The sequence below is a fragment of the Dermochelys coriacea genome, chromosome 6 (genome assembly GCF_009764565.3).
Source record: "Dermochelys coriacea isolate rDerCor1 chromosome 6, rDerCor1.pri.v4, whole genome shotgun sequence".
Classification (NCBI taxonomy): Eukaryota; Metazoa; Chordata; order Testudines; family Dermochelyidae; genus Dermochelys; species Dermochelys coriacea.
Window position 1 is genome coordinate 35,868,165 of NC_050073.1, and position 26,430 is coordinate 35,894,594.

The 26,430-nt window shown below is 44.2% G+C and overlaps 2 protein-coding genes across 7 annotated transcripts in view; one reads left to right on the forward strand and one right to left on the reverse strand.

Annotated features, from left to right (window-relative positions):
* Positions 1-21,115, reverse strand: part of QSER1 (glutamine and serine rich 1) — a 92,876-nt gene extending 71,761 nt beyond the window's left edge. The window contains 1 exon segment of the mRNA XM_038404274.2: positions 20,667-21,115. Coding sequence (XP_038260202.1) covers positions 20,667-20,797 — 131 coding nt within the window. The 5' untranslated portion in view covers positions 20,798-21,115.
* Positions 19,829-26,430, forward strand: part of LOC119856604 — an 83,884-nt gene continuing 77,282 nt past the window's right edge. For 5 of the 6 annotated variants that reach the window (XR_006281843.1, XR_006281842.1, XR_005293363.2 and 2 more), the window contains exon 1: positions 21,211-22,053. The gene's annotated coding sequence lies outside the window, so the exon portion shown is untranslated. Of the gene's footprint in view, positions 20,150-21,210; positions 22,054-26,430 lie in introns of those variants that run through there. The other variant, XM_038404276.2, reaches the window with a different exon arrangement.

Here is a 26,430-nt window from a genome sequence, read left to right on the forward strand (position 1 = left end):
CAAAAACTAGTATTGCAACACAGTGAAACAAGACTCCAGCCAGTTTCATTGCTGCTGTTCAAAACCCCATTGGACAGCTGTAAAACTGATGAGATCATGGCAATTCCTGTTTACTGCTAATTTAGTTTAGGAAGTTGCATATTCAACATTGGGGGGGAGGGGCGGTTGGGAAATTTCAAGTCCTAGTTTTGCATCTGATCCACATTGGGGCATTAGTTCTCAAAAGGGAAAAATGTCACATAATGAATCACGGACATCACTTCCTGCAGTATCTAAATTTTCTTGGGAGATTTCTCAAGCTTATGAAATCAGAGCCCAATATATTGGTTCAGGTCATACAGCTGGCCATGCTCGGGATCTGATGTTTGGGATAGGATTGGAGGTTTAATGTTTGGAAGTTTTCCCCAAGTCATCATCAGACTATTCACTCATGCAATTTAAGATTGTGGCACACCTCCCCTGTCAGGGTGAGGGACCTGCTTTGATCATCTGACCAGGCCCTCTAAGCTTGATGGTACCAGAGCATTTCTAGGGAAGTTTGAGGAAGATGTGACATAACATTCAATTGTCTGGTAAGAGTTTATAATGATTTTTTGTCCTCAAATATCCATAGAATATCCCTAAGGCACCTTCTTCCCAAAGTCTGTCTTTCCAGATCGCTCTGGTTTATGAATGAACTATGCAAACTGAGGCAGGAGGAAAGAAAGCTTGAGCAACAGTAGCAGAAGCTTCAATTTGAATCTGACTGACCAACTGCAAAGATTTTTGAAGTTCAATGGTGTGGCTATACACAAGTCAAAATAGACTTTTTGCCTCCTTGATAATATCTGCAAAGTTTCAATCAGTGGACCTGTTTTGAGTGGTAAATAATTTGGTTTATCTACATTGCATTTACTCAGTGGCTAATTCAAGTGTCTTCAATTGTAAGGAAATTCTGTGTTATTTTCCAAAATCAGGCAGATTCAGACTGAACTGTCAGCATTCACAAGGACAGCACAATCTGTCAGAAGGAATGCCTCTGACCCATTTTCCCCAAATTATTCTTAAAGTAAGGGATTTTAGCAATACTTTTAAACAATTAATAACCACCAAGAATACTAGCACTTGATTCTGCAGTGGCACAGATGCCACTATTTGTACCGGTCCTAATATAGGAAAAAACAAACCAGTTGATTGTCATTAGTATTAGGTACACCACCAGAGGAAGATAGCTAATAAGTACATAGTTTACCATTTTATTAGACTGTAAGTTTCTTGTGGCAGGGATCATTTCTGTGTTCGTGCAGCACCTAACAAGAGGGTCTGGATTCTGATATAGGTGTGTTGCAATAAAATAATATAATAATCATAATTTTGACATTGTTTGCTTTTTAAAAGTATTTTGGGAATAAAGTTTTGAGATAGGCTTTGAGTGCCACTGCTCTGCTGATTCATGCATAGAAACTTCACTTTATTTGTAGTTATTACAAAAAGTTATACATAAATCAGAAGAGGCTGTGACTTTCATCTTGTGTGGTGGCACTTTTCTTATAAGCATGACAGAGATTGAAGCCATCATGAGAACTTCAGAATCACATATTCTTCCTCCAAATACATGTCATATAAACTTAAATTTAGATTAAAATACTACAAAACAACAATTTAAGCAATTTGATTTTCAAATTTCATGTTTGGGGCTCACACAGTTCTCTTGATGACTGGCCTGCTGCCCTTCCCTAAAATCTTGGGGAAAGCCATGGATAAATTATATTTGCGTGGTTTACTCCACATAAAGAATTCCCACTTTTCTTGTATTGTTTTGATTTTCTGTGGCTCCTTCCTCATGAGGGGTCAACTTTTTTATTTTATTGTAAGTCTGTCAAGCGATTTAAAAAAGTTATCATGATTGTTCACGCTGTTAAGCAACAATACCATTTATTTTAAATATGTTTGGATGTTTACTACATTTTTAAATACATTAATTTCAGTTACAACAAAATACAAAGTGTACAGTGCTCACTTCATATTTATTTTTTATTACAAATATTTTCCCTGTAAAAAACAAAATTATTTTTCAATTCACCTCATACAAGTACTGTAGTACAATCTCTTTATCATGAAAGTTGAACTTACAAATGTAGAATTAGGTAGAAAAAAACCTGCATTCAAAAATAAAACAATGTAAAATTTAAGAGCCTACAAGTCCACTCAGTCCTACTTCTTGGTCAGCCAATCACTCAGACAAACAAGGTTGGTTACAATTTGCAGGAGATAACGTTGCCCACGTCTTGTTTACAGTGTCACCTGAAAGTGAGAAAAGGCTTGTAGCTGGTGTGGCACGTATTTATGTGCCAGATGCACTAAAGATTCATATATCCCTTCATGCTTCAACCACCATTCCAGAGGACATGCTTCCATGCTGATAATGAGTTCTCCCTGATAACGATCCAAAGCAGCACGGACCGACATGCTCATTTTCATCACCTGAGTCAGATGCCACCAGCAGAAGGTTCATTTTCTTTTTTGGTGGTTTGGATTCTGCAGTTTCCACATCAGAGTGTTGCTCTTTTAAGACTTCTAAAAGCATGCTCCACACCTTGTCCCTCTCCGATTTTTGATGGTACTTCAGATTCTTAAACCTTGGGTCGAGTGCTGTAGCTATTTTTAGAAATCTCACATCGGTACTTTCTTTGCGTTTTGTCAACTCTTCTGTGAAAGTGTTCTTAAAACGAACATGTGCTGGGTCATTATCCGAGACTGCTATAACATGAAATATATGCAAAATGCGGGTAAAACAGAGCAGGAGACATACAATTCTCCCCCCAAGGAGTACAGTCACAAATTTAATTGACACATTATATTTTTAATGAGCATCATCAGCATGGAAGCATGTTCTCTGGAATGGTGGCCGAAGCACAGAAGAGGAATATGAATGTTTAGTTGCAATGCCAGCTACAAATGTGCCATGTGAACGCCTGTTCTCACTTTCAGGTAACACTGTAAATAAGAAGCAGGCAACAGTATCTCCCGTCAATGTAAACAAGCTTGTTTATATTAACAATTGGCAGAATAAGACATAGGACTAAATGGACTTGTAGGCTCTAAAGTTTTACACTGTTTGGTTTTTGAGTGCAGTTAAGTAACCAAAAAAAAAAATCTGCATTTGTAAGTTACACTTTCATGATAAAAAGATTGTACTTCAGAACTTGTATGAGGTGAATTGAAAAATACTATAACGTTTATCATTTTTACAGTGCATATCTCTGTAATCAAAAATAATCAAAAAGAGCACTGTGCACTTTGTAGTCTGTGTTGTAATTGAAATCAATATTGAACATGTAGAAAAACATCCAAACATATTTAATAAATTTCAATTGGTATTCTGTTATAAGTGCAATTAATCACAATTTTTTTTAATTGCGATTCAGTTTTTTGAGTTAATTGTGTGAGTTAACTGCAATTAATTGACAGCCCTATTTTATTACCACGACATTTTATTATCTTCTGCCCTTTCTCCATCAATTAGCTCTTCTTCCCAGCCCCCACAAGGATAACAACTATGATGTCATAAATAAATAATACTTAGCCCTTATACAGAACTTTTTACTCATATCTCCAAATGCTGTACAGGGAGGGTAAAAAGACCAGTTTCCCCAAATTTATGACTAATATGTTCATTGTTAAAAGTATACTTTGCAATATTTGGAATTGTGCTCTATGGAATATAGCATAATGATTGAGGCTTATTTTACTATATGCTTGCATATATTTCACTAATACAATTTTATCAGTAAAATTTTATTTAAAATTATATTTTAAAAGTATACCATTAGCTCATGAACTGGATTACTCCCATTAGCATTTTATTAAAAATAAAATGAATTTCAGCAATTGAGATTGTGACACTGGCAAACCAGGTGCCAGCTCAGGTCACAACCCCAGGCCAATTCGCTTGTGTGTTAGATCATAGATACTAAGGTCAGAAGGGACCATTCTGATCATCTAGTCCGACCTCCTGCACAGCGCAGGCCACAGAATCTCACCCACCCACTCCTATGAAAAACCTCACCTATGTCTGAGATCAAAGTGTGTTCAGTTATTTAAACTTAATGAAAACTAGTGGAATTTTACTTGTATTTTCACTTTTCTGTTCCTGTCATAATGTAACAGCAAACTTTACCCTGTAACTAAATAACCCATCAAAAAAAAAATGGTGAAATGCTTATAAAGGACCTAAAGACTTTTAACAGAAAATTCTAATTTCGGAGCAAGTGGGCATTATGTACAATGGTTTGAGGTCAAAATACTAAGTGCATTCCTAACACACCACCCCTAAAGGAAAAGCCCACGTGGGTAGAGACACTATCAGCTTGCTTACTGAGTGAGATACTATAAATATGGATTCAAGAAAAGATCCCCTCTCTCTGAAGTGTCTGGACTCTTACAGAGACGTGTACCAAATGCAAAGTGGAGATTCCCCAGAGACAATCTGGGTACCATGAAAAGACTTTTGAGAAACAGGCAGTTATTGGAGTTACAAACTGTGATTCATCTGTACACGTATTTTACCTGCCATAGTCTTTTAATAACGCTCATTCTTTTTTCTTAGCTAATAAACCTATAGTTTACTATAGAATTGGCTGTCAGTGTTATCTTTGGTGAAGGATCTGAAGTACTAATTGATCTGGTAAATGACTAATCTTTTGGGACTCGGAGAAACCTGATGTGGTGTGATTTTTAAGTGTTTAAGTGATCTTTTTATCACAAAGTTCAGTTTGCCTGGGTGGAAAGATAGGCGGAGAGTCTAAGGCAGGGGTGGGCAAACTTTTTGGCCTGAGGGCCACATCTGGGTGGGGAAATTGCATGCAGGGCCATGAATGTAGGGTTGGGGCAGGGGGTTGGGGTGAAGGAGGGGGTGCGGTGTGCAGGAAGGGGATCAGGATAGGGAGTTGGGGTGCAGGAGGGGTGCAGGGTGTACGAGGGGGCTCAAGGCAGGGGGTTGGGGTGCAGCAGGGGGTTGGGGTGTGGGGTGCAGGCTCCGGCCCAGCGCTGCTTACCTGGAGTGGCTCCGGGGTGGCAGCAGCGTGCAGCGAGGCTAAGGAGAGCTCCCTGCCTGCCCTGGCCCCATGCCGCACCACTCCCGAAAATGGCCGGCACCCCATCCCTGGAGCCCCTGGGGGTGGGGTCGGGCAGAGGGCTCCGTGCACTGCCCACCCCTGTGGGTACCTCCCCCGAAGCTCCCATTGGCCACGGTTCCCCATTCCTGGCCAATGGGAGCTGCAGGGGCGGTGCCTGGAGGAGAGGGCAGTGCACAGAGCCCTCTGTCCCCCCACCCAGGGACCACAGGAATGTGGTGCCAGCCACTTCCAGCAGCGGTGCAGGGCCCGTGGCATCACAGGGGTGGCAATCCCTCAGGCCAGATCCAAAGCCGTAGTTTGTCCACCCCTGGTCTAAGAGGACTGTCTGTGACTCCATGAGAAGACTAGTATAGTGATCCAGAAGTTCACATTTCTAACTGGCTTGGTGAAATCTAATTATAGAACATATCACCACTGTGGGATATCTGCCCTTGTTTTCGGACAGTCTGCCCCAAGGTAGGCACTCAGTCATCAGCCACTCCAGATAGCATGACAGCATGAGATACTTCAAAAAAAATACTGTCATGGTGCCATAACTTGTCTTGAACTGACACAACTGAACACTAGTGTCAAAATACCAATCCATAGGAAAGTTTTGCATTTTATTTCTTAATGTACACTTTATATTCTAATTATATGGAAATACTGTGTTAATGCAACTTGGAAGTAGAGACATTAACCACAGAAGAACTGGGACGTTCACATTTATGTTTCCTGGATCAACTGTAACTAAGTCACTTTGAGCATAAACAACACTTTGCATTTAATAATTCCTTTCATCATAAAGCAGAATCTCAAAGCATTTTACAGTTACTTAACCCTCATAACACCCTGTAAAGTATTATCTCATATTACACGGTGAAACCAAGACAGTCACAAAAAGCCAGATTTTCAAAAGAGGTCAGCACCCACAATTGGAATCAGATTTTCAAGAGCTTAGCTCCTATATAGGTACCAAAATAAGGGTCAGATTTTCAAGATTTTATACAGCAGCTCCCATTGAGATACTCGTGGCTAGATTTTCAGAAGAGCTCAGAACTTAACGTGCTGAGCTTTTTGGAAAACCTGGCCCTTAGTAACTCAGCCAACACCCTACCACACATCAATAGCTAAGCCAGGAGCAGAACCAGTACTTAAATTCCTCACTTCTGACCACAAGGCAATTCTTGTTCCCTATATTAAACGTTATAATAAAACCACTAATACCTACATACGTACATGTAACAGGGCTGAGTAATGACTCGTGTGGAAGTCAGTGGGAAGCCCCATACCGGCAGAAGGGTCTGCTCCCACATATCCAGTTGGAGGATCTCACACTTAATTTAATTTTCCTTAAATCTACATCTCAAACTTAATCTGGCATTAACAGGATGGGTTTGTTTGATTTTTGCAGTTCCTGGTCCCTAAAAGAAAAAGCATCCCAGAACATTCATGTAAGACTATGTAGCATTTAGTTGAGTATATAATCATTTAAATAAAATCAGCTGTGTTTGTTTCACTATAGTTCTATCAGGAAGCTGTGCACTGCTCAAAAGTTACAGAAAAATGACGGTACCTCATTGTAAGAAAGAAATAACTTTACTATTTAAAACAAATTCCTTAAATATGCCAGAAGCACTAGTTTTCATTTAGGATTTAATATGTCTTAAACCTAATGTCTAAAACAAAAACAATTAGCATTTTAAGAATACAAAAATAAAATTTAAAAAATTGCCTTAACTGGCATAAAATGCTCCCTAATTTTGAATCTCTTCAAAAAATATCACAGTGGGAGTTTTATGAAAAAAGATCTGAGGAAAACCCTTGTACCCTGTGAGAACTGGCTGGCTCAGATGATTGGTAACCTCCAGGTTACCAGTTTCAGTAAGGACAAAAAGTGGTTGACAAATAATGGCTATTTGAAAGCCTATGAGAAGTATGAAGTCTCAGAAGCTCACTTTGACTGGGGGGGAAGAGGGGTGAATTGCACACAGAGCAGGGAGTCAGGGGCAGTGAGACAAGATCAAGATGTCAGGGATAGGATGGGGAGCGGTTCCTACCTGCTCCCCAGACCAATCTCAAGCAGTGAGGTGGCCATTCCAGCACTTCTGAGTCCTGTTCTCACTACCCCCGTCCCATGCGCACAGCTTACAATGAACAACAAGCATTGAGGCAGAAATATAGATCAGCCTCCACAATATTTCCATTGCAGGGGTGCTTGCCCCCAAAACCTCATGGTTCTACTGCCCCTGATGAGAAGTCAATTTGGTAGTATCATTAATCCTGTTGCCAGTAGACAAGTGACCACAAACCTAAAGAGCCCCACTTCCAAATGGTACCTTTGGCAGTCCCAACAGAGTCTGGTAACTGGATGGATATAGAAAACAAATTATCTTCCACTTCCTAGCAGTGGTCTTTTCAGATCATGAATGAGCCACACTGGTGAATCTGCATTGCTGTATCCGTTCTCTGGATAAACAGAACCCCTCAATCTCTAGACTTGTCAAGTCAGCACTACATTCACACACACACAAATTCAGCCATAAAAGTTAATCTTCCCCCCACTAGTAAGTTCATGAAGACATGGACATGGTTTATAATGGAAGAACACTCTCAACCACAACTAGTATTAAACTTTAGGTACTATAATCTCAAATGCCTAAGAAGGGGCCAAGGGTGCCACATGATCCTGAAGTTCAGAAGACACACCTGATTTTCATGACCTGTCCCACATCTTTGAAACCTTTCAGGATAGCTAAGGAAACCCCACAGCTATTTTGAATTTCTCAGCACTGTATCTTTAACAAATTACACAAGAAGTTATATTCTTTTCCACTCACTGACTAGTGAAACAGCAAATAAATGTGGAATCATAAGATTCCATGGAAGATGTGAAGAGGAGAAGTCTAAAGTAAATTAGCATAGTGACTGCAACAGGAATCTCATGAGGAGGAGAAAAAACCACCAGGATAAAGGGTAAAGTATAAGGGATTATCTACACACGGAGTTATTGAAGAACAGAAATAACTCCACTGGTGGACACTCTTATTCCAAAATAAGGATGCCTTGTTTCCGCTGATCTTACCCAGTTAAGCTATAGAGGAACACTGTGGAATAAGAGTGCCCACACATGGAGTTATTCCTGAACCCTAAGAAAAGAATAGAACTGAGGACATAAATGGGAGATAAAGAATGACAAAGGACAACAAAACCACATAAGAAAGCAACTGAACTAGGGAAAAATGAGGACAGAGAGATAGAGAGACAGACTGTGAAATCCACCCGAAAGATAAGGCTATGTCTACACTACGAAGTTAGGTCGATATTATAGAAGTTGATTTTTAGAAATCAATTTTATACAGTTGATTGTGTATGTCCACACTAAGCAAATTAAGTCGGCGGAGTGCATCCTTACTACCGTGGCTAGCATCGACTTACAGAGCGGTGCACTGTGGGTAGTTATCCCACAGTTCCCGCAGTCTCCACCGCCCACTGGAATTCTGGGTTAAGCTCCCAATGCCTGAGGTGGCAAAAACATTGTCTCAGGTGGTTTTGGGTACATGTCGTCAGTCGCCCCTCCCTCCATGAAAGCAACGGCAGACAATCGTTTCGCGCCTTTTTTCTGTGCAGACGCCATACTGCTGTCGGCAGATGGTGCAGTAGGACTGCTAACCGTCATCATCCAACGCTTCCACTGCAACTCTGCTCTGCTGCTGTTGTTTCAATAGCGAATTTCTCCATGTTATCTGTCATGGGCTCCCAGGTACGTGTGGTCTTCCTTGGGAAACGTGCGTGGTGCTAACCGTCATCCTCCACTGCTTCCGCTGCAACTCTGCTCTCCTGAATCCACCTCGCAGGTCCTCTCGTTGTTCTCTATAAATATCTATTCTCATGGCATCTGTCGTCAGCCACTGCTTTTGCCATCTCTCCTGCAGATGCCATACCATGGCAAGCACGGAGACCGCTCAGATCAGGGCAGCAGTTATGAGCATTGTAAACACCTTGCGCATTATCCTGCAGTATGTGCAGAACCAGAACCTGCAAAAGCAGGCAAGGAGACGACAGCAGCGCGGTGACGAGAGCGATGAGGACATGGATACAGATTCTCTCAAAGTACCGGCCTCGGCAATTTGGACATCCTGGTGGCAATGGGCAGGCTCATGCCATGGAATGCTGATTCTGGGCCCAGGAAACAAGCACAGACTGATGGGACCGCATAGTGTTGCAGGTCTGGGATGATTCCCAGTGGCTGCAAAACTTTCACATGCGTAAGGGCACTTTCATGGAACTTTGACTTGCTTTTCCCTGCCCTGAAGCGCAAGAATACCAAGCTGAGAACAGCCCTCGCAGTTCACAAGCGAGAGGCAATAGCACTCTGGAAGCTTGCAACGCCAGACAGCTACCGGTCAGTCGGGAATCAATTTGGAGTGGGCAAATCTACTGTGGGGGCGGCTGTGATGCAAGTAGCCAACGCAATCACTGAGCTGCTGCTACCAAGGGTAGTGAGTCTGGGAAATGTGCAGGTCATAGTGGATGGCTTCGCTGCAATGGGATTCCCTAACTGTGGTGAGGCGATAGACAGACCGCATCTCTCTATCTTGGGAGGTTTCAGAGTAGCAGCCGTGTTAGTCTGTATTCGCAAAAAGAAAAGGAGTACTTGTGGCACCTTAGAGACTAACAAATTTATTAGAGCATAAGCTTTCGTGAGCTACAGCTCACTTCATCGGATGCATTTGGTGGAAAAAACAGAGGAGAGATTTATATACACACACACACAGAGAACATGAAACAATGGGTTTATCATACACACTGTAAGGAGAGTGATCACTTAAGATAAGCCATCACCCACAAGGGGGGGGGGAAAGGAGGAAAACCTTCCATGGTGACAAGCAGGTAGGCTAATTCCAGCAGTTAACAAGAATATCAGAGGAACAGTGGGGGGTGGGGTGGGGGGGAGAAATACCATGGGGAAATAGTTTTACTTTGTGTAATGACTCATCCATTCCCAGTCTCTATTCAAGCCTAAGTTAATTGTATCCAGTTTGCAAATTAATTCCAATTCAGCAGTCTCTCGTTGGAGTCTGTTTTTGAAGCTTTTTTGTTGAAGTATAGCCACTCTTAGGTCTGTGATCGAGTGACCAGAGAGATTGAAGTGTTCTCCAACTGGTTTTTGAATGTTATAATTCTTGACGTCTGATTTGTGTCCATTCATTCTTTTACGTAGAGACTGTCCAGTTTGGCCAATGTACATGGCAGAGGGGCATTGCTGGCACATGATGGCATATATCACATTGGTAGATGCGCAGGTGAACGAGCCTCTGATAGTGTGGCTGATGTGATTAGGCCCTATGATGGTATCCCCTGAATAGATATGTGGACAGAGTTGGCAACGGGCTTTGTTGCAAGGATAGGTTCCTGGGTTAGTGGTTCTGTTGTGTGGTGTGTGGTTGCTGGTGAGTATTTGCTTCAGATTGGGGGCTGTCTGTAAGCAAGGACTGGTCTATCTCCCAAGATCTGAGAGAGCGATGGCTCGTCCTTCAGGATAGGTTGTAGATCCTTGATGATGCGTTGGAGAGGTTTTAGTTGGGGGCTGAAGGTGATGGCTAGTGGCGTTCTGTTGTTTTCTTTGTTGGGCCTGTCCTGTAGTAGGTGACTTCTGGGTACTCTTCTGGCTCTGTCAATCTGTTTCTTCACTTCAGCAGGTGGGTATTGTAGTTGTAGGAATGCATGATAGAGATCTTGTAGGTGTTTGTCTCTGTCTGAGGGGTTGGAGCAAATGCGGTTATATCGTAGCGCTTGGCTGTAGACAATGGATCGAGTGGTATGATCTGGATGAAAGCTAGAAGCATGTAGGTAGGAATAGCGGTCAGTAGGTTTCCGATATAGGGTGGTGTTTATGTGACCATCGCTTATTAGCACCGTAGTGTCCAGGAAGTGGATCTCTTGTGTGGACTGGTCCAGGCTGAGGTTGATGGTGGGATGGAAATTGTTGAAATCATGGTGGAATTCCTCAAGAGCTTCTTTTCCATGGGTCTAGATGATGAAGATGTCATCAATGTAGCGCAAGTAGAGTAGGGGCATTAGGGGACAAGAGCTGAGGAAGCGTTGTTCTAAGTCAGCCATAAAAATGTTGGCATACTGTGGGGCCATGCAGGTACCAACGTTCCACACAAAGATGGACTACAAGCCGTCAGGAACAGTATCCCCGATACTGTCACGGCTAACCTGGTGGCAGAACTTTGTGACTTTGTCCTGACCCATAACTATTTCACATTTGGTGACAATGTATACCTTCAAATCAGCGGCACTGCGATGGGTACCCGCATGGCCCCACAGTATGCCAACATTTTTATGGCTGACTTAGAACAACGCTTCCTCAGCTCTCGTCCCCTAATGCCCCTACTCTACTTGCGCTACATTGATGACATCTTCATCATCTGGACCCATGGAAAAGAAGCTCTTGAGGAATTCCACCATGATTTCAACAATTTCCATCCCACCATCAACCTCAGCCTGGACCAGTCCACACAAGAGATCCACTTCCTGGACACTACGGTGCTAATAAGCGATGGTCACATAAACACCACCCTATATCGGAAACCTACTGACCGCTATTCCTACCTACATGCCTCTAGCTTTCATCCAGATCATACCACTCGATCCATTGTCTACAGCCAAGCGCTACGATATAACCGCATTTGCTCCAACCCCTCAGACAGAGACAAACACCTACAAGATCTCTATCATGCATTCCTACAACTACAATACCCACCTGCTGAAGTGAAGAAACAGATTGACAGAGCCAGAAGAGTACCCAGAAGTCACCTACTACAGGACAGGCCCAACAAAGAAAACAACAGAACGCCACTAGCCATCACCTTCAGCCCCCAACTAAAACCTCTCCAACGCATCATCAAGGATCTACAACCTATCCTGAAGGACGAGCCATCGCTCTCTCAGATCTTGGGAGATAGACCAGTCCTTGCTTACAGACAGCCCCCCAATCTGAAGCAAATACTCACCAGCAACCACACACCACACAACAGAACCACTAACCCAGGAACCTATCCTTGCAACAAAGCCCGTTGCCAACTCTGTCCACATATCTATTCAGGGGATACCATCATAGGGCCTAATCACATCAGCCACACTATCAGAGGCTCGTTCACCTGCGCATCTACCAATGTGATATATGCCATCATGTGCCAGCAATGCCCCTCTGCCATGTACATTGGCCAAACTGGACAGTCTCTACGTAAAAGAATGAATGGACACAAATCAGACGTCAAGAATTATAACATTCAAAAACCAGTTGGAGAACACTTCAATCTCTCTGGTCACTCGATCACAGACCTAAGAGTGGCTATACTTCAACAAAAAAGCTTCAAAAACAGACTCCAACGAGAGACTGCTGAATTGGAATTAATTTGCAAACTGGATACAATTAACTTAGGCTTGAATAGAGACTGGGAATGGATGAGTCATTACACAAAGTAAAACTATTTCCCCATGGTATTTCTCCCCCCCACCCCACCCCCCACTGTTCCTCTGATATTCTTGTTAACTGCTGGAATTAGCCTACCTGCTTGTCACCATGGAAGGTTTTCCTCCTTTCCCCCCCCCTCTTGTGGGTGATGGCTTATCTTAAGTGATCACTCTCCTTACAGTGTGTATGATAAACCCATTGTTTCATGTTCTCTGTGTGTGTGTATATAAATCTCTCCTCTGTTTTTTCCACCAAATGCATCCGATGAAGTGAGCTGTAGCTCACGAAAGCTTATGCTCTAATAAATTTGTTAGTCTCTAAGGTGCCACAAGTACTCCTTTTCTATCTTGGGACTGGACCACCTTGGCAGCCAGTATGTAAACAGCAAGGGGTACTTTTCAGTGGTGCTGCAAGCACTGGTGGATCACAAGGGACGTTTCACTGACATCAGCGTGGGATGGCCAGGAAAGGTACATGATGCTTACATCTTCAGGAACTCTGATCTGTTTCAACAGCTGCAGGAAGGGACTTTCTTCCCAGACCAGAAAATAACTGTTGGGGACGTTGAAACGCCTATAGTTATCGTAGGGGACCCAGCCTACCCTTTAATGCCATGGCTCATGAAGCCATACACAGGCATCCTGGACAGTAGTAAGGAGCTGTTCAACTATAGGCTGAGCAAGTACAGAATGGTGGTAGAACGTGCATTTGGATGTTTAAAAGCATGCTGGCGCAGTTTACTGACTCGGTTAGACCTCAGCGCAACCAATATTCCCATTGTTATTGCTGCTTGCTGTGTGCTCCACAATATCTGAGAGAGTAAGGGGGAAGACGTTTATGGCGGGGTGAGCGGCTGAGGCAAATCGCCTGGCTGCTGATTAAATGCAGCCAGACACCAAGGCGATTAGAATCGCACAGCAGGGTGCGCTGCACATCAGAGAACCTTTGAAAACAAGTTTCATGACTGGCCAGGCTATGGTGTGACAGTTGTGTGTGTTTCTCCTTGATGAAAACCTGCCCCCTTGACTCTACTTCCCTGTAAGCCAAGCACTCTCCCCCCTTCAATCACAGCTTGCAGAGGCAATAAAGTCATTGTTGTTTCAAAATCATGCATTCTTTATTAATTCATCACACAAATAGGGGGATAACTGCCAAGGTAGCCGGGAGGGATTGGGGAGGAGGGAAGCACCGGGTGGGGTGGTGGATGAGGGGAGGAGGAAAGGACGAGGCCACACTGCACTTCAAAACTTATTGAATGCCAGCCTTCTATTGCTTGGGCAGTCCTCTGGGGTGAAATGGTTGGGTGCCCGGAGCCCCCCCGCCGCGTTCTTGGGCGTCTGGGTGAGGAGGCTATGGAACTTGGGGAGGAGGGTGGGCAGTTACACAGGGGCTGCAGCAGCGGTCTGTGCTCCTGCTGCATTTCCTGCAGCTCCACCAGGTGCCGGACCATATCAGTTTGACCCCCCAGTAGCCTCAGCATTGCATCCTGCCTCCTCTCATCACGCTGCCACCACCTCTCCTCTTGGTCCCACAACCTCTCATCTTGCTCATCCCTCCTGTCCTGGCATTCATTTTCTGCTTTACTGGACTCTGCCATTGTTTGCCTCCATGCATTCTGCTGAGCTCTTTCAGTGTGGGAGGACTGCATGAGCTCAGAAAACATTTCATCGCGAGTGCGTTTTTTTCGCCTTCTTATCTGCGCTAGTCTCTGGAACGGAGATGAACAGCTCGCTTCATCGGAGTTGAAAGCTTATGCTCAAATAAATTTGTTAGCCTCTAAGGTGCCACAAGTACTCCTTTTCTTTTTGCGAATACAGACTAACATGGCTGCTACTCTGAAACATTACATAGCACATGTGCTTTCGGTACAAGGTTGCATTTTGCCTCTTATATTGAGGGCCTGCCGGTTTGGTGTGAAAGATCACATACGCAGGGCCGGGCAACAGAATTCGGCTTGCAGGCAGCCATGGTAAGCCACAGTCTTTCGGCTTCTTCAACCTTCATAACGTGTGGGAATGGTTTCAAACAGCAGTGGCCTCCTTTCCCATACCAAGCACCCGTTGGGTTGGCCATTTAAAAAGAGGGGCTGCGGTTTTCAGGTTAACGTGCAGCACAAAGACAACTAACCCCCACCCAAATCTCTGGGATGATCGATTCACCCCTCCTCCCACCACATGACTAGTATCAGGGTAGATCCCTGCCAGCCAAATGTGAACAGCTCAGCATGAACAGGCCCCCCCTCCACTGCATGGTTAAAAGCGGGGAACATTTCTTTTCAGCCACAGGCAAACAGCCCAGCAGGAACAGCCACCTCTGAATGTCCCTTTAATAATGTCCCTGGAGGATTTCCGCTCCATCCCCAGACACCTTAACAGACCTTTTCAGTAGCTGTACTGGCCGTGAATGCATCCCAAGTCTTCAGGGCAAATTAATAAATTAAACACGCTTGCTTTTAAACCATGTATTATATTTACAAAGGTACACTCACCAGAGGTGCCTTTCCGGCTTCATGGTCCGGAGGAGCCCGCCTTGGGAGAGTATTGGCTCCAGGGTGTCCAGTTCCTGGCTATTATGGAGAATCGTTTCTCTGCTTGCCTGTTGCGCACTATCCTCCTCATCTTCCTCGTCCCCAAAATCCTCATCCCTGTTGCGTGAGACTCCCCCCTTGCAGGTGTCCACAGACAGGGGTTGGGTAGGGGCACCCCCTAGAATTGCATGCAGCTCATCATAGAAGCGGCATGTCTGGGGCTGTGACCCGGAGCGGCTGTTTGCCTCTTTGGTTTTTTGGTAGGCTTGCCTGAGCTCCTTAATTTTCACGCGGCACTGCTGTGCATCCCTGTTATAGCCTCTGTCCATCATGTCCTTGGAGATTTTTTTCAAATATATTGGCATTTCGTCTTTTGGAATGGAGTTCTGATGGCACAGATTCCTCTCCCCATACAGAGATCAGATCCATTACCTCCTGTGCGGTCCATGCTGGAACTCTTTTGAGATTCTGGGACTGCATGGTCACCTCTGCTGATGAGCTCACCACGCTGGCCAAACAGGAAATGAAATTCAAAAGTTCCCGGTGCTTTTCCTGTGTACCTGGCTAGTGCATCTGAGTTGAAAGTGCTGTCCAGAGTGGTCACAGTGGAGCACTCTGGGATAGCTCCCAGAGGCCAATACCGTTGAATTTTGTCCACACTACCCCAAGTTCGACCCAGCAATGTCGATTTCAGCGCTAATCCCCTCATCGGGAAGAAGTACAGAAATCTATTTTAAGAGCCCTTTAAGTCGACAAAAATGGCTTCGTCGTGTGGATGGGTGCAGGGTTAAATTGATCTAACGCTGCTAAATTCGACCTAAACTCGTAGTGGAGACCAGGGCTAAGTGTATTCTAAGGGTATGTCTACACTGCAATTAGACACCTGCCACTGGCCTGTGCCGGCTGACTTGGGCTCACAGGGCTTGGGCTGCAGGGCTGTCTAACTGCAGTGTCGACTTCCAGGCTTGGGCTCCAGCTCGTGCTCTAGGAGCCTGCAAGGTGGGACGATCCCAGAGCTCAGGTGAGCCCGGAAATCTACACTGCAATTAAACAGTCCCACAGCCTGAGCCCCATGAGCCCGAGTCAGCTGGCACAGGCCAGCCAAGAGTTTTTAATTGCAGTGTAGACATACCCTTAGTCCTTCCTCTGGGAGCATGAAGAGTTTGAATTGTGACCTGACCTGTCTTTTACTTAAATATAAAAATATTTTCCTTCTGCATTTGTCTCTGAAGCAGTAAAGTAAAACCAGTATTTTTGTGAAGGATTTGGTAACTTTCTGGGCACTCCGTAAAGCCCATTCCTCCCCTGCCCCCCTTTGTTAAGGCTGTTGAGGGAAGCTGTGGGTTGAGGTGGATATATCTATGTGCTGTCCTTTTTCTAAGTTTATGTTATATTTTTTAATTTATAGAATAGGCACACAGAACACTGGACGGACGCCTATAGACGTATTTTAACATTCTGAATAAAAAAAAAGAGATAAATTGATATCAGCTAGGAGACCCATTGCAAATGACTACATTTTGCAAGTTGTCATATAAGCAAAAAACAACAAAAAAAACAGAAACGCAGATGAGAAAGTGTACATTTTTTGTACAAACTTTGACATCATTTAAAATTCAATCATTGTACAGTGTTTTTATCTAATGAGAGCAGTGATCTTTCTAAATCCACCCTCCTTCCTAATAGCCCATCCTGTCAGTTTCATCAGAATGCTCCAATACAAACAAAGGCTAGGCAAAAAAGGCAGAAGAAACTAACAAAGAAAGTGAAAGGGCTGCTGCTCTGGCCTGTAATACAGAAAGGGATTAATTTTTCAAAGAAGTGGGAAGGAAGAAGAAAAAAAGACTAAAAAACATTTAGGAACTGAATGTATTTTTGCATTGGTAAAGGGATATGTAGCCTGTCTCCTCTAGGAGAAGCATTTTTTCAGGAACCTGTTCAGTGGTCCATGTGAAGCTTTTATGTTCTTATGGACAAAGGCCCACATCAGAAATAAAAACTATCAAAATTGGCATCTTTGTAGGTACTCTAAAGAGAGGCCAAGGACCAAACTAGCATGGAGACTCAGGCTATGTCTACACTGTGCTTTCGTCAGTAAAACTTTTGTTGGTCAAGGCTGTGAAAAAAACATCCCCAACCAACAAAAGTTTTACCCACAAAAAGCAGCCGTGTGGACAGCTTTGTCAGGGGGAGACACTCTCATTGGGGGTGGTTGTCTTTTGTTGGCAGAAGAGAGCTCAGAAAGAGCAGCTAAACTGCGTACCTTACAACAGCACTGCTATAGCAGCACAGCTGTACCACTGGAAGGTGCACAGTATAGACATAATCTGAATTACCTTCTCACATTTAGAAGTTCTCCCTGCAATTCAGGACTTGGTGGGGCACAACGAGGTATATCACTCACCTTTTACATCTACACTGCATTCTTCTTTCAGCAGCATGTAGAGTAGGTATTTGTTAGCCGCGCTAGCATGGGTTTAAGTAGCCATGTAGAACAGCTTAGGTAAGTGGAGTACAGACACTCCTGAAGGCTGTGGGTATGTACCCGAGTACATATCCTACACAGCTCTTTGCTTGCCCAAGCCATGCCTTCTTGTCTACGCTGCTGTTTTTAACTGTGTAGTATCCTGCTACCTCCCAGCTGCTGGAGCTTTTCCACATCACAGGAAAAGACTTCAGCAGTGAGCAAAGGTTCTGGCAGCTCCCAGCTGCTAGATCCCTTCCCCGCGGCAGGTAAAGACTGGCAGTGGGGGAGGTTCTGACCGCTCTGCTGCAGGGAAAGGCTCCAGCAGTGGGGATCAGCCTTTACCACCAGCCCCCTTCCACTAGAGCCTTTCCTCATGGCAATGAAAGTCTCTGGCAGCCATGAGTTGCTGAAACCTTTCCCTGCTGCCTCCCCACTGCCAGAGCTTTTCACTGACATGTGTAGCTATACGTACCATACACGCTGCTGAAAGTGGTGTGCAATGTAGACGTAGCCTTAGGCTTACTTTTAACCTGCCCTTCAAAATAGTTTTATTTCAGTGTTTGCCACTGAAAATTGACATTAAATGTTGATCATAAGAGAATTGGTATTGAAAGCTTTGGCTAGATTAATGTAATATCAAGACTCCTTTTTTGTTGCATAGCTCATTTTGAATTTCTAGCAAGCCCATCACACATCAGGATCTGTGGATAATTGAGGGCTATGTGGTGAGAAAGCAGTTCAGTCTCCTTTCTACTTCAATCTTTGACCTTCTTGCTCACGCCCTAGAAGCAGGCCTTCAGAAATGATGGACACACACCAGCAGGGCACTGTGGGGATTTTTACATTGACTCTACCTATGTTGAATTTGCAAAATGAATAAGTGTTAGACTTTAGTTTTAAACACTATCAATAAGTTTAGCCAATATGACCAATTTTTTTAATGTGCTTACGAAGTTTATTTAATCATTTGTGTGTGTTTTTCTCTTAATGGTAAGTGTTTAAAATATTCAGAAAAGAAAAAGGCTTTAGTTTCAGGCTTCTAAAATATAATCACACTATAGACAACACTTAAAACAAAAATAATAACAACTGACAGATACCTAATTTGTTTATACCTTTCGCAATAATTTAACTTGGTTGAATATATATTTTTTATATTTATGCTTATTTTAACATATGTATTATTTATCTAGCGTTTGTACAATCTATAATACGAAATTGTATTTGCAAACCGATGAGTCTAGACTGAGACCTACAGCTACATTAAGTAGTTAGAATATGGTGTCAGTCTTTATATGAGAAAAAAATGTATAGATTAAAAATCTTTATAGATTACTTGTTGTTTTCAAACCTACTGCATATGCCAACAGCGAAGTGCTAAACCTCCATTTTGGTGGGTTCCAACATTCATTGTCACTGTATGTAATCTGAATAACTCTTGCAGGGATAAGGGGTATAGACAGAGCAAGCTGTATTTTAAACCACTTAACAAGGGTGAAGTGAACCCTAAACTCTTCAGTCCAGAAAAATCCACTTTCAGAATCCAGGGAAAATCCATCTTATTATAGCAGGGGGCAGAGGAGAGGAAAAGGGGGATTTCAAGTTTAAGTGGCCAAATATTAGCATAGCAACAAGAGATTCCATGTTGACGTTATGCTTACCATAACATGCATCCCAGGAAGTGAGCTGTAGCTCATGAAAGCTTATGCTCAAATAAATTTGTTAGTCTCTAAGGTGCCACAAGTTTTCTTTTTTTTCCTTTTCTTTTTTACCCTAACACTGTATTTTGCCTTTATATACAATAGTAATGTGGAGCTGCACATATACCTAAGATAGACAGATAATACAATTAATAATAATAGTAAGCCAAAACAAAGACTGACCACTTGGAAAAGTTTATGATTTGTATTTCTTTAAGTTGACAAAGTTAACCTGAGTTATACCATATATGAGCAAACCTTACCCTATACAATCTTTTGTAAATAATTTTTCTACTTCTAATTTTTTTCTCCCAGCTTTTTTAAAAAGGGGCTGAATCCTCTTGGACAAGTTTCTGCACAGAAGGAGCACTGTACTTCTGAAAATAGTGATTTACAAGGAAAAGGCGACCCTGAACAACAGGAGAGGAATAATAAGATGCTACAAGCAAAAATAAAGGGATGGAACAACGCTGCAAGTATAGCGAAGAGGCTTGGTGAGATCATAAACACGGGAGCTTCCCCATGATGGTTTAGGATGAGGTCACCAGAAGCTCTCAATATCCCAGCATTTGTAACCTCGCAATTCAGGGGCTGCCCCTACAAGACACAGTATTGTTCTTGACACCGCATCCCTCATTAGTCCATGCCGGTAACAAACGGGACCACGCCTTCCACCGGGCCGCTTTTAATGTTGCCGTTTCGCCGTTCAATGCACGGGGAGAAGGTTACTCCTTTGTACAGATCGCGAAACACGTTCGCTGTACTGGGCTTCCCTAGGAATCGCCGGAGGAAAAACATGAACTCTTGAACCCTCGCTGCAGATTTAACACAGACCTTTGGAGAAAGGGGAAGCCAGCAACTTTCCCTGCACAGGTTTGCCTCCCCCACTGACTGTTCAGAACCTGGGACAAACTCCAGCCCTGGGACCGCAGATTAGAGGAAAGGCGCCTCCTGCCAGCCTGCATCCACCCCCCGGGGCCCACTGCTGCTGGGGGAGAGAAAGAAAAGCTGCCCTGGCCGCTGCGAGCGTGCGAGTGCCGGGCCGCTGGGACGCCAGCCCGGATTCCAGCTCTCGCCTCGCCTCGCCTCGCCTCGCCTCGCCCGGACGCCGCCGTCCGCCGTGGCCCAGTTGCTGCCCCGCGGCCTTGCTCCTTACCGCCGGGCCCCAGCGTCCGCCTCCGAGCCCCGCGGCTCCCTGGAGGGCCCAGCCCCGGGGGACGCCCCTCAGGCCCTCCCCACCCGCGAGAAGTTCTTCTCCGCCCCGCTTGGCTCACACCGCGCGGAGAAGGGGGGCCCCCGGAGAGGGCGCCGGTGACCCCCATGCGGGGAAGGCCCCGTCTCAGGCCCCGGCTTTTCCTGGCGCAGCCCCCCCCCGGCGGACTCTCCTTACCTGGGCTTGAGGCTGCCCGCGCCTCGCTCGTAGGCCCAGGCGGCGGCTGGCTGCGCGGCGGCGGCGGCGGCGGCGGCTGGAGCCAGGGGGTCGGCGAAGCTGGGAGTCGGCGGGTAGTTCCTGTCCATCATCGGGGCAGCGAGCGGGGCGCGGGGGCTGCGCTCGGGCCCTGCGTGCGGGGCGGCGGCAACGGGGACCGAGCAGGGCGGGTGGGAACGGCCCCCCCTTCCCTCATGCGGGCCGGGCAGCGCCGCGTCCCCGTCCACCCCCCGCCGCTCCGGGCCAGGCCGCCGAGTGCCTCTTTCCCGCCCCGCTCAGCTCCGGGCGGCGGCCGGCGGGCGGCTCAGGGGAGCTGCACACGGAGGAGGCGGTGGCAGGGGCTGCGAGCCGCCCAGGCGGAGACCCATGTCGGGCTGCTCCTTCCCAGGATGCACCTCCCCCTCCGCTGCTCACTGGGGCTGATGGGCTTCGGCTCCCGCGGGCAGGGGGCAAGGGAGGCCGGGGGGGTGGGGATTGCCTAGCGGGGGGGATGGCTCGGGGCAGGGGGTGTCTGTAATCTAGCCTCGGAGAAAGGGGGTGGCTTTAATCCCGGCGGAAAGGGGGCCGCGGCCTATCTATTGGGGTGAGTCGAAAACGGGGTGGGGAGATGTAATCCGGATGGGGGGTTGTAAACAGCCCCAGAGAGGATCTTTAATCCGGACCCTGAATGCGAGGGAGGGTGTTTAATCCGGCGTTTGGGGGTTATAATCCGGAGTCCCTTTTGTGAGGGAGAGGAGTGCTTAATCCCGCGGATTCCCGAGTCTCGGGGAGAATCGCGTGCGGGGGTGGGTGTCCCAGTCGGGGGAAGAAAGGGCTGAAATGTGATTTTCCGTCTCGGTCCGGAGCTGTGGCAGGTAAAGTGCCTGCGTTTTGCCACGCCCACCCCGTGCCCTCCGGCAGGCTTGCTGTGGCCACCCGTGTTACACAGGAGGAGGCATGTTCTCCTTTGCCATTCGCACTGGGGGGGCGGCACCCGCGCCTTCTCCAGTCCAGGGCGGATCCTTTGCCTCAAATCGGGGAGTGAGGTAGTGGTTGTTCTGCCCCATAGGCGGGCAGTGGTCGCTGTCCTGGAGAAGGAGGGATGATTCCCCCCACTCCCTACTTGCATTCCTTCGTGAAGCCTCCATACGTGGTGGCCCCCCCACCTGGACAAATTCTCCCTACGGGGAAATAGGGTGATTTGTAGTTTATCCTCTTCCAACCAGGTGAGAGATGTCTCGCTCCGAAGTTTACATTCAAAAGCAGGTGCCAAGCAGCAAGGATTTGTTGCAATGATAGGACTCTGCACTTCCTTTCCTCCACCCAGCTATCACCAACACCGAAGACTTCCCCTAATTTTCATCCCTAGGTAGGGAGATTACCTTTGGGGGATTAATTTAAAAGCAGTTATACCCAGTTTTCTCCCATTGGTGAGGAAAAGCTTTATTGTGAGTGTATTGCTGCTGATATATTTACAATCTCCCTCAGCCTTTGTGAAATTTCCCTCAGTCCCTACTATCCCAGTTTGAGAACAGCTCTGTTGCAGTCAGTTCTGTTTCCTGGGAGTTGTTCCTGTTGTTCCTTCAACAGCAGGAATAATAAAAAGAACCAGTTCCTCACATACCAGTAGACCGCATAGATATAAAATATTCAGAGAAGCAGAGGAGCCACTGAAACAAAATCAAACACCTTGACCTATTTTGTACTACGTTGGCTTTAAAGGTGTAGACAACTTCTAAACCTGTTGCCATAATAATCAAAATACGTTAACTTAAGTACAATGAGATAATAGTTATTCTTGATTTTCACATTTTCTTCTCTGTTCTTTTCTCATAATATTTATTCCATTAAAATATCATCTCTTTCCTCTCATGATAAAATTAATATATTTTTGCCCCAGAGGCCCCATCCTGTTCTCTCACTCACAAGTATTTTTTGTCACCACATCATGTTATTACCTCTTAATAAACATAAAATGCCATTACTTTGCATGCAGTTTTATGGAGATCATGGTTCCTGCTACAAAGATTGTAAAATCTAGGATACCTGACCTAGTGGAGAACCTCACTGGGAGTTCCGTGCAGCCGCAGAGATGTCATTGTAGGACTGGAGCCTACAAACCTAGAACAGGAATATAGACAGAGAAAGGTGGTTAGTGAAAGAGATGAGGGAATCAACTGTGTATATTAACACAAAAGAAGAGGGGATCTCAGGAGAGATTTGATGGTGCAGTTTGAGGATGGATGGTGAACTGATAGAGTAGTGTTTCACATGTAGGGAATAGCATGTAAAAAGCAAGAGAAGGAGGAGAGGACGAAAAACAAGGTGAGAAGAGTGCAGGCCATGAAATGAGGAGTAGAGACTTGACAAGTTGGTGGTGCAGAGTCTTAAAAGTGAAGATGAGGAATTTAAACTTGAGAGGAAATGAATTTGAGGGAGTTGAATGGTCAAAACAGCAGCAATAGATTATTTAATCTTTTTACTGGGCGGGGGTTAAGAGAGAGTCAAGGATTTGTTTATAATAGTCCAGACAGGATAGAACTATGGCTTGAACCAGTTTTGACAGCGGAGAGAAACATAAAGGTGCAGATTTTATAAATGTTTTAAAGGTAGAAGCAACAAGATTGGGCAAGTCTGTATATGAGCAAATAAAGGAAGAGAGGAGTAAAAGATTAACCAAGTCTGTGAGTGACCAATTCCAAAATAAAAACAGTAGAGTGGTGAGTATTAATGAAGAAAGGGAAAAGGCTAGAGAGTTAGGATCATAGGCTAGGAGTTCAGCTTTTGCCATGTTTCATTTAAGAAAGCAGCAAGTCACCCATGAGGAGACAGGAAGAAATGAGTCCCTGGATGTAAGGGTAGAGGTAGATGTGAGAGTTATCAATAAGAAGTCGTAAGAAACCATGAGAGTTCATAAAGTCACACACGGTCAAGGGTAGAGAGGAAAAGAGAGGGGACCAAAGACAATGAGTTTTCCTTGTCCTTCCATATGACAGCACCTGTACTGCTGGAGCTGCCCTGAAAGAGAATGTGTGAGATAGGGTCACCCTCTGGAGAAGATATAGGTTTCTATTTACATATGAATAAAATGTGATGACCAAAAGTAACTGTCAGTTTTATGCTAATGCCTAAATAAATATACAGTTGAGGCTATTGAAAGTAGCATTTCCAGCAGGAAAGGATTTACATATTGTCTTGATTTCCCTGCAGGATCTCAAGTAATTTCCATTACAATATTACAATTACAATATATTGTTTCCTTCAAAACTGTGTGGGGGCGAGGTGAATTGCCGACGCCTATACCACACACAATGCCTTGCCAAACTTCAGTTTTTGATGTCAAGAACCTATGCTAATGCAGGGCTCCGATACAAGTTTTATTACCAGAAGTATAGATCAGCAACATACTAATAAATGACAGAGCTACCAGTGAATTATGGAGGTCATCTCAAATAAATGACAATAGAAACTATAGTATCCTACCACACTGTATATTTTGTTTATACTATATTGATTAGAAAACAGGTATTAAGGAGAAAATGTACATATTAGTATTATGGTGTGTGACTCTCCATGTAAAGTCATGGTAAATCAGACCATGTGACTTTACAGTTAGGAAAAATAGTCCAACATACATACTAGTGTATTAATTAAATATCAAAAAGAAAAGGAGTACTTGTGGCACCTTAGAGACTAACACATTTTTTTGAGCATAAGCTTTCGTGAGCTACAGCTCACTTCATCGGATGCAAATGCAAATGCATCCGACGAAGTGAGCTGTAGCTCACGAAAGCTTATACTCAAATAAATTTGTTAGTCTCTAAGGTGCCACAAGTACTCCTTTTCTTTTTGCGAATACAGACTAACATGGCTGCTACTCTGAAACCTGTAATTAAATATCAGGCTGCTTCAAACACAACATTTCCCAAAATATTGCTGAGATAGGTCAGGTATCTTTTATAAGGGAAGCTGAGTGACATCTGCTGATTTGTTTCATTTCTTTGAAATCGTTGCAGCTGAGATTGATGAATGAACAGGGTGTAACTTGCATCGCTGAGGTCCACAAGTGCAGAATAAAGTCAATTTATCTAATGGCTTGCATTTTATGCACACAGTATAAATCCACTTGCTCTAATAGCAAGCCCTGAGACCTTTGTAGCTTTTTACCACACTGGCTTGGGTTACTTGCCTCTGTTCTATACCTGGGAAATACATACTGAATTGTGCTTATCTCAGTGTTTTACATTTTTGTGCTTGATTATTGTTTGATTTGAAGGATGTCATTTTTTCAGTCTTTTAACACAAGTGTGCTCAGAAAGGATCCCACTTAAAAAGTATCAGCTCTTTATAGTGCCTGATCTTGATATTTTATCTCTCAGGGCTTTACTGAAAGGTCTTTCAGTGATCTCTCTAATGATTCTTTGATTGTCCTAATCTCTATTTTATGTTCAGCACTTAAGTTTATTTAAATGTATATAGTGAAATGTACATATAAAGACAAGTATGTGTTTGGATTTTAAACTATTGTATATAAATTTAAAACCCTAAACACTAGTGTGAAAGTATTTAGATTATTTTGGTTCTTGTTGTGTTAACAAGTAAAATTTTGGTTTCAAATACAGCAATTATCTTCCTTTCAAGAGCTGAGCTTCAATTGGCTTTATATAACAGGGACCTGATTTTCAGAGATGTTGAACATTTGCAACTCAAACTGAAGACAGTAGGAGCTGCAGATGCTATTGTCTGTGAAATCAGATTCCAAGTATTTAATGTTACAAAAGATACTTTTCTGAGATATGTGCCAATGCAATTTTAGAATCTGTGGAGATAAATTAGAAAATCTTTCTTTTATACATCAGAAAACTAGGTGGAATTAAGAGACTTAACAGCTGAAATTTAAACACTGTAATATAGCACTTGTGGTTTAGCAGGTTTAACTCATAAAGCTTGGCCTGCCGAGATCTTTTTTTGTAGCTCATTGGTTGCCACTTTGTTTCTGTAGAATTTAAGATCTTATTTTAAAAAAAAAAAAATTACTGTTCAGAATGTCTTTTCCAGGGGGAAAACCTTGTATGGGGAAAGGAAACAGGGACTGCTGACTCTGATTTTCCTAAGAATTGTCCTATTGGGGAAAAGACAGAATTTACTCTCCCACGGAATTGGTTGGGTTCAGTTCTCTAAACCTGCAGATTGTGGGATCACTATTGGAGGCAACTACATCATTATGGAGGCCTTTTATCCCTCTGTACTCTATTGGGGCTGCCCTGGAATGCTGCCCTTAGACACTGAGGGTTGTGGTTTCAGAGTAGCAGCCGCGTTAGTCTGTATTTGCAAAAAGAAAAGGAGTACTTGTGGCACCTTAGAGACTAACAAATTTATTAGAGCATAAGCTTTCGTGAGCTACGGCTCACTTCATCGGATGCATTTGGTGGAAAATACAGAGGGGAGATTGATATACACGCACAGAGAACATGAAACAATGGGTTTTACCATACACGCTGTAAGGAGAAAGAAAAGGAGTACTTGTGGCACCTTAGAGACTAACAAATTTATTAGAGCATAAGCTTTCGTGAGCTACAGCCCACATGATCACTTAAGATAAGCCATCACCAGCAGCGGGGGGGGGGGGGGGAAAGGAGGAAAACCTTTCATGGTGACAAGCAAGGTAGGCTATTTCCAGCAGTTAACAAGAATATCTGAGGAACGGTGGGGGGGAGAAATAACATGGGGAAATAGTTTTACTTTG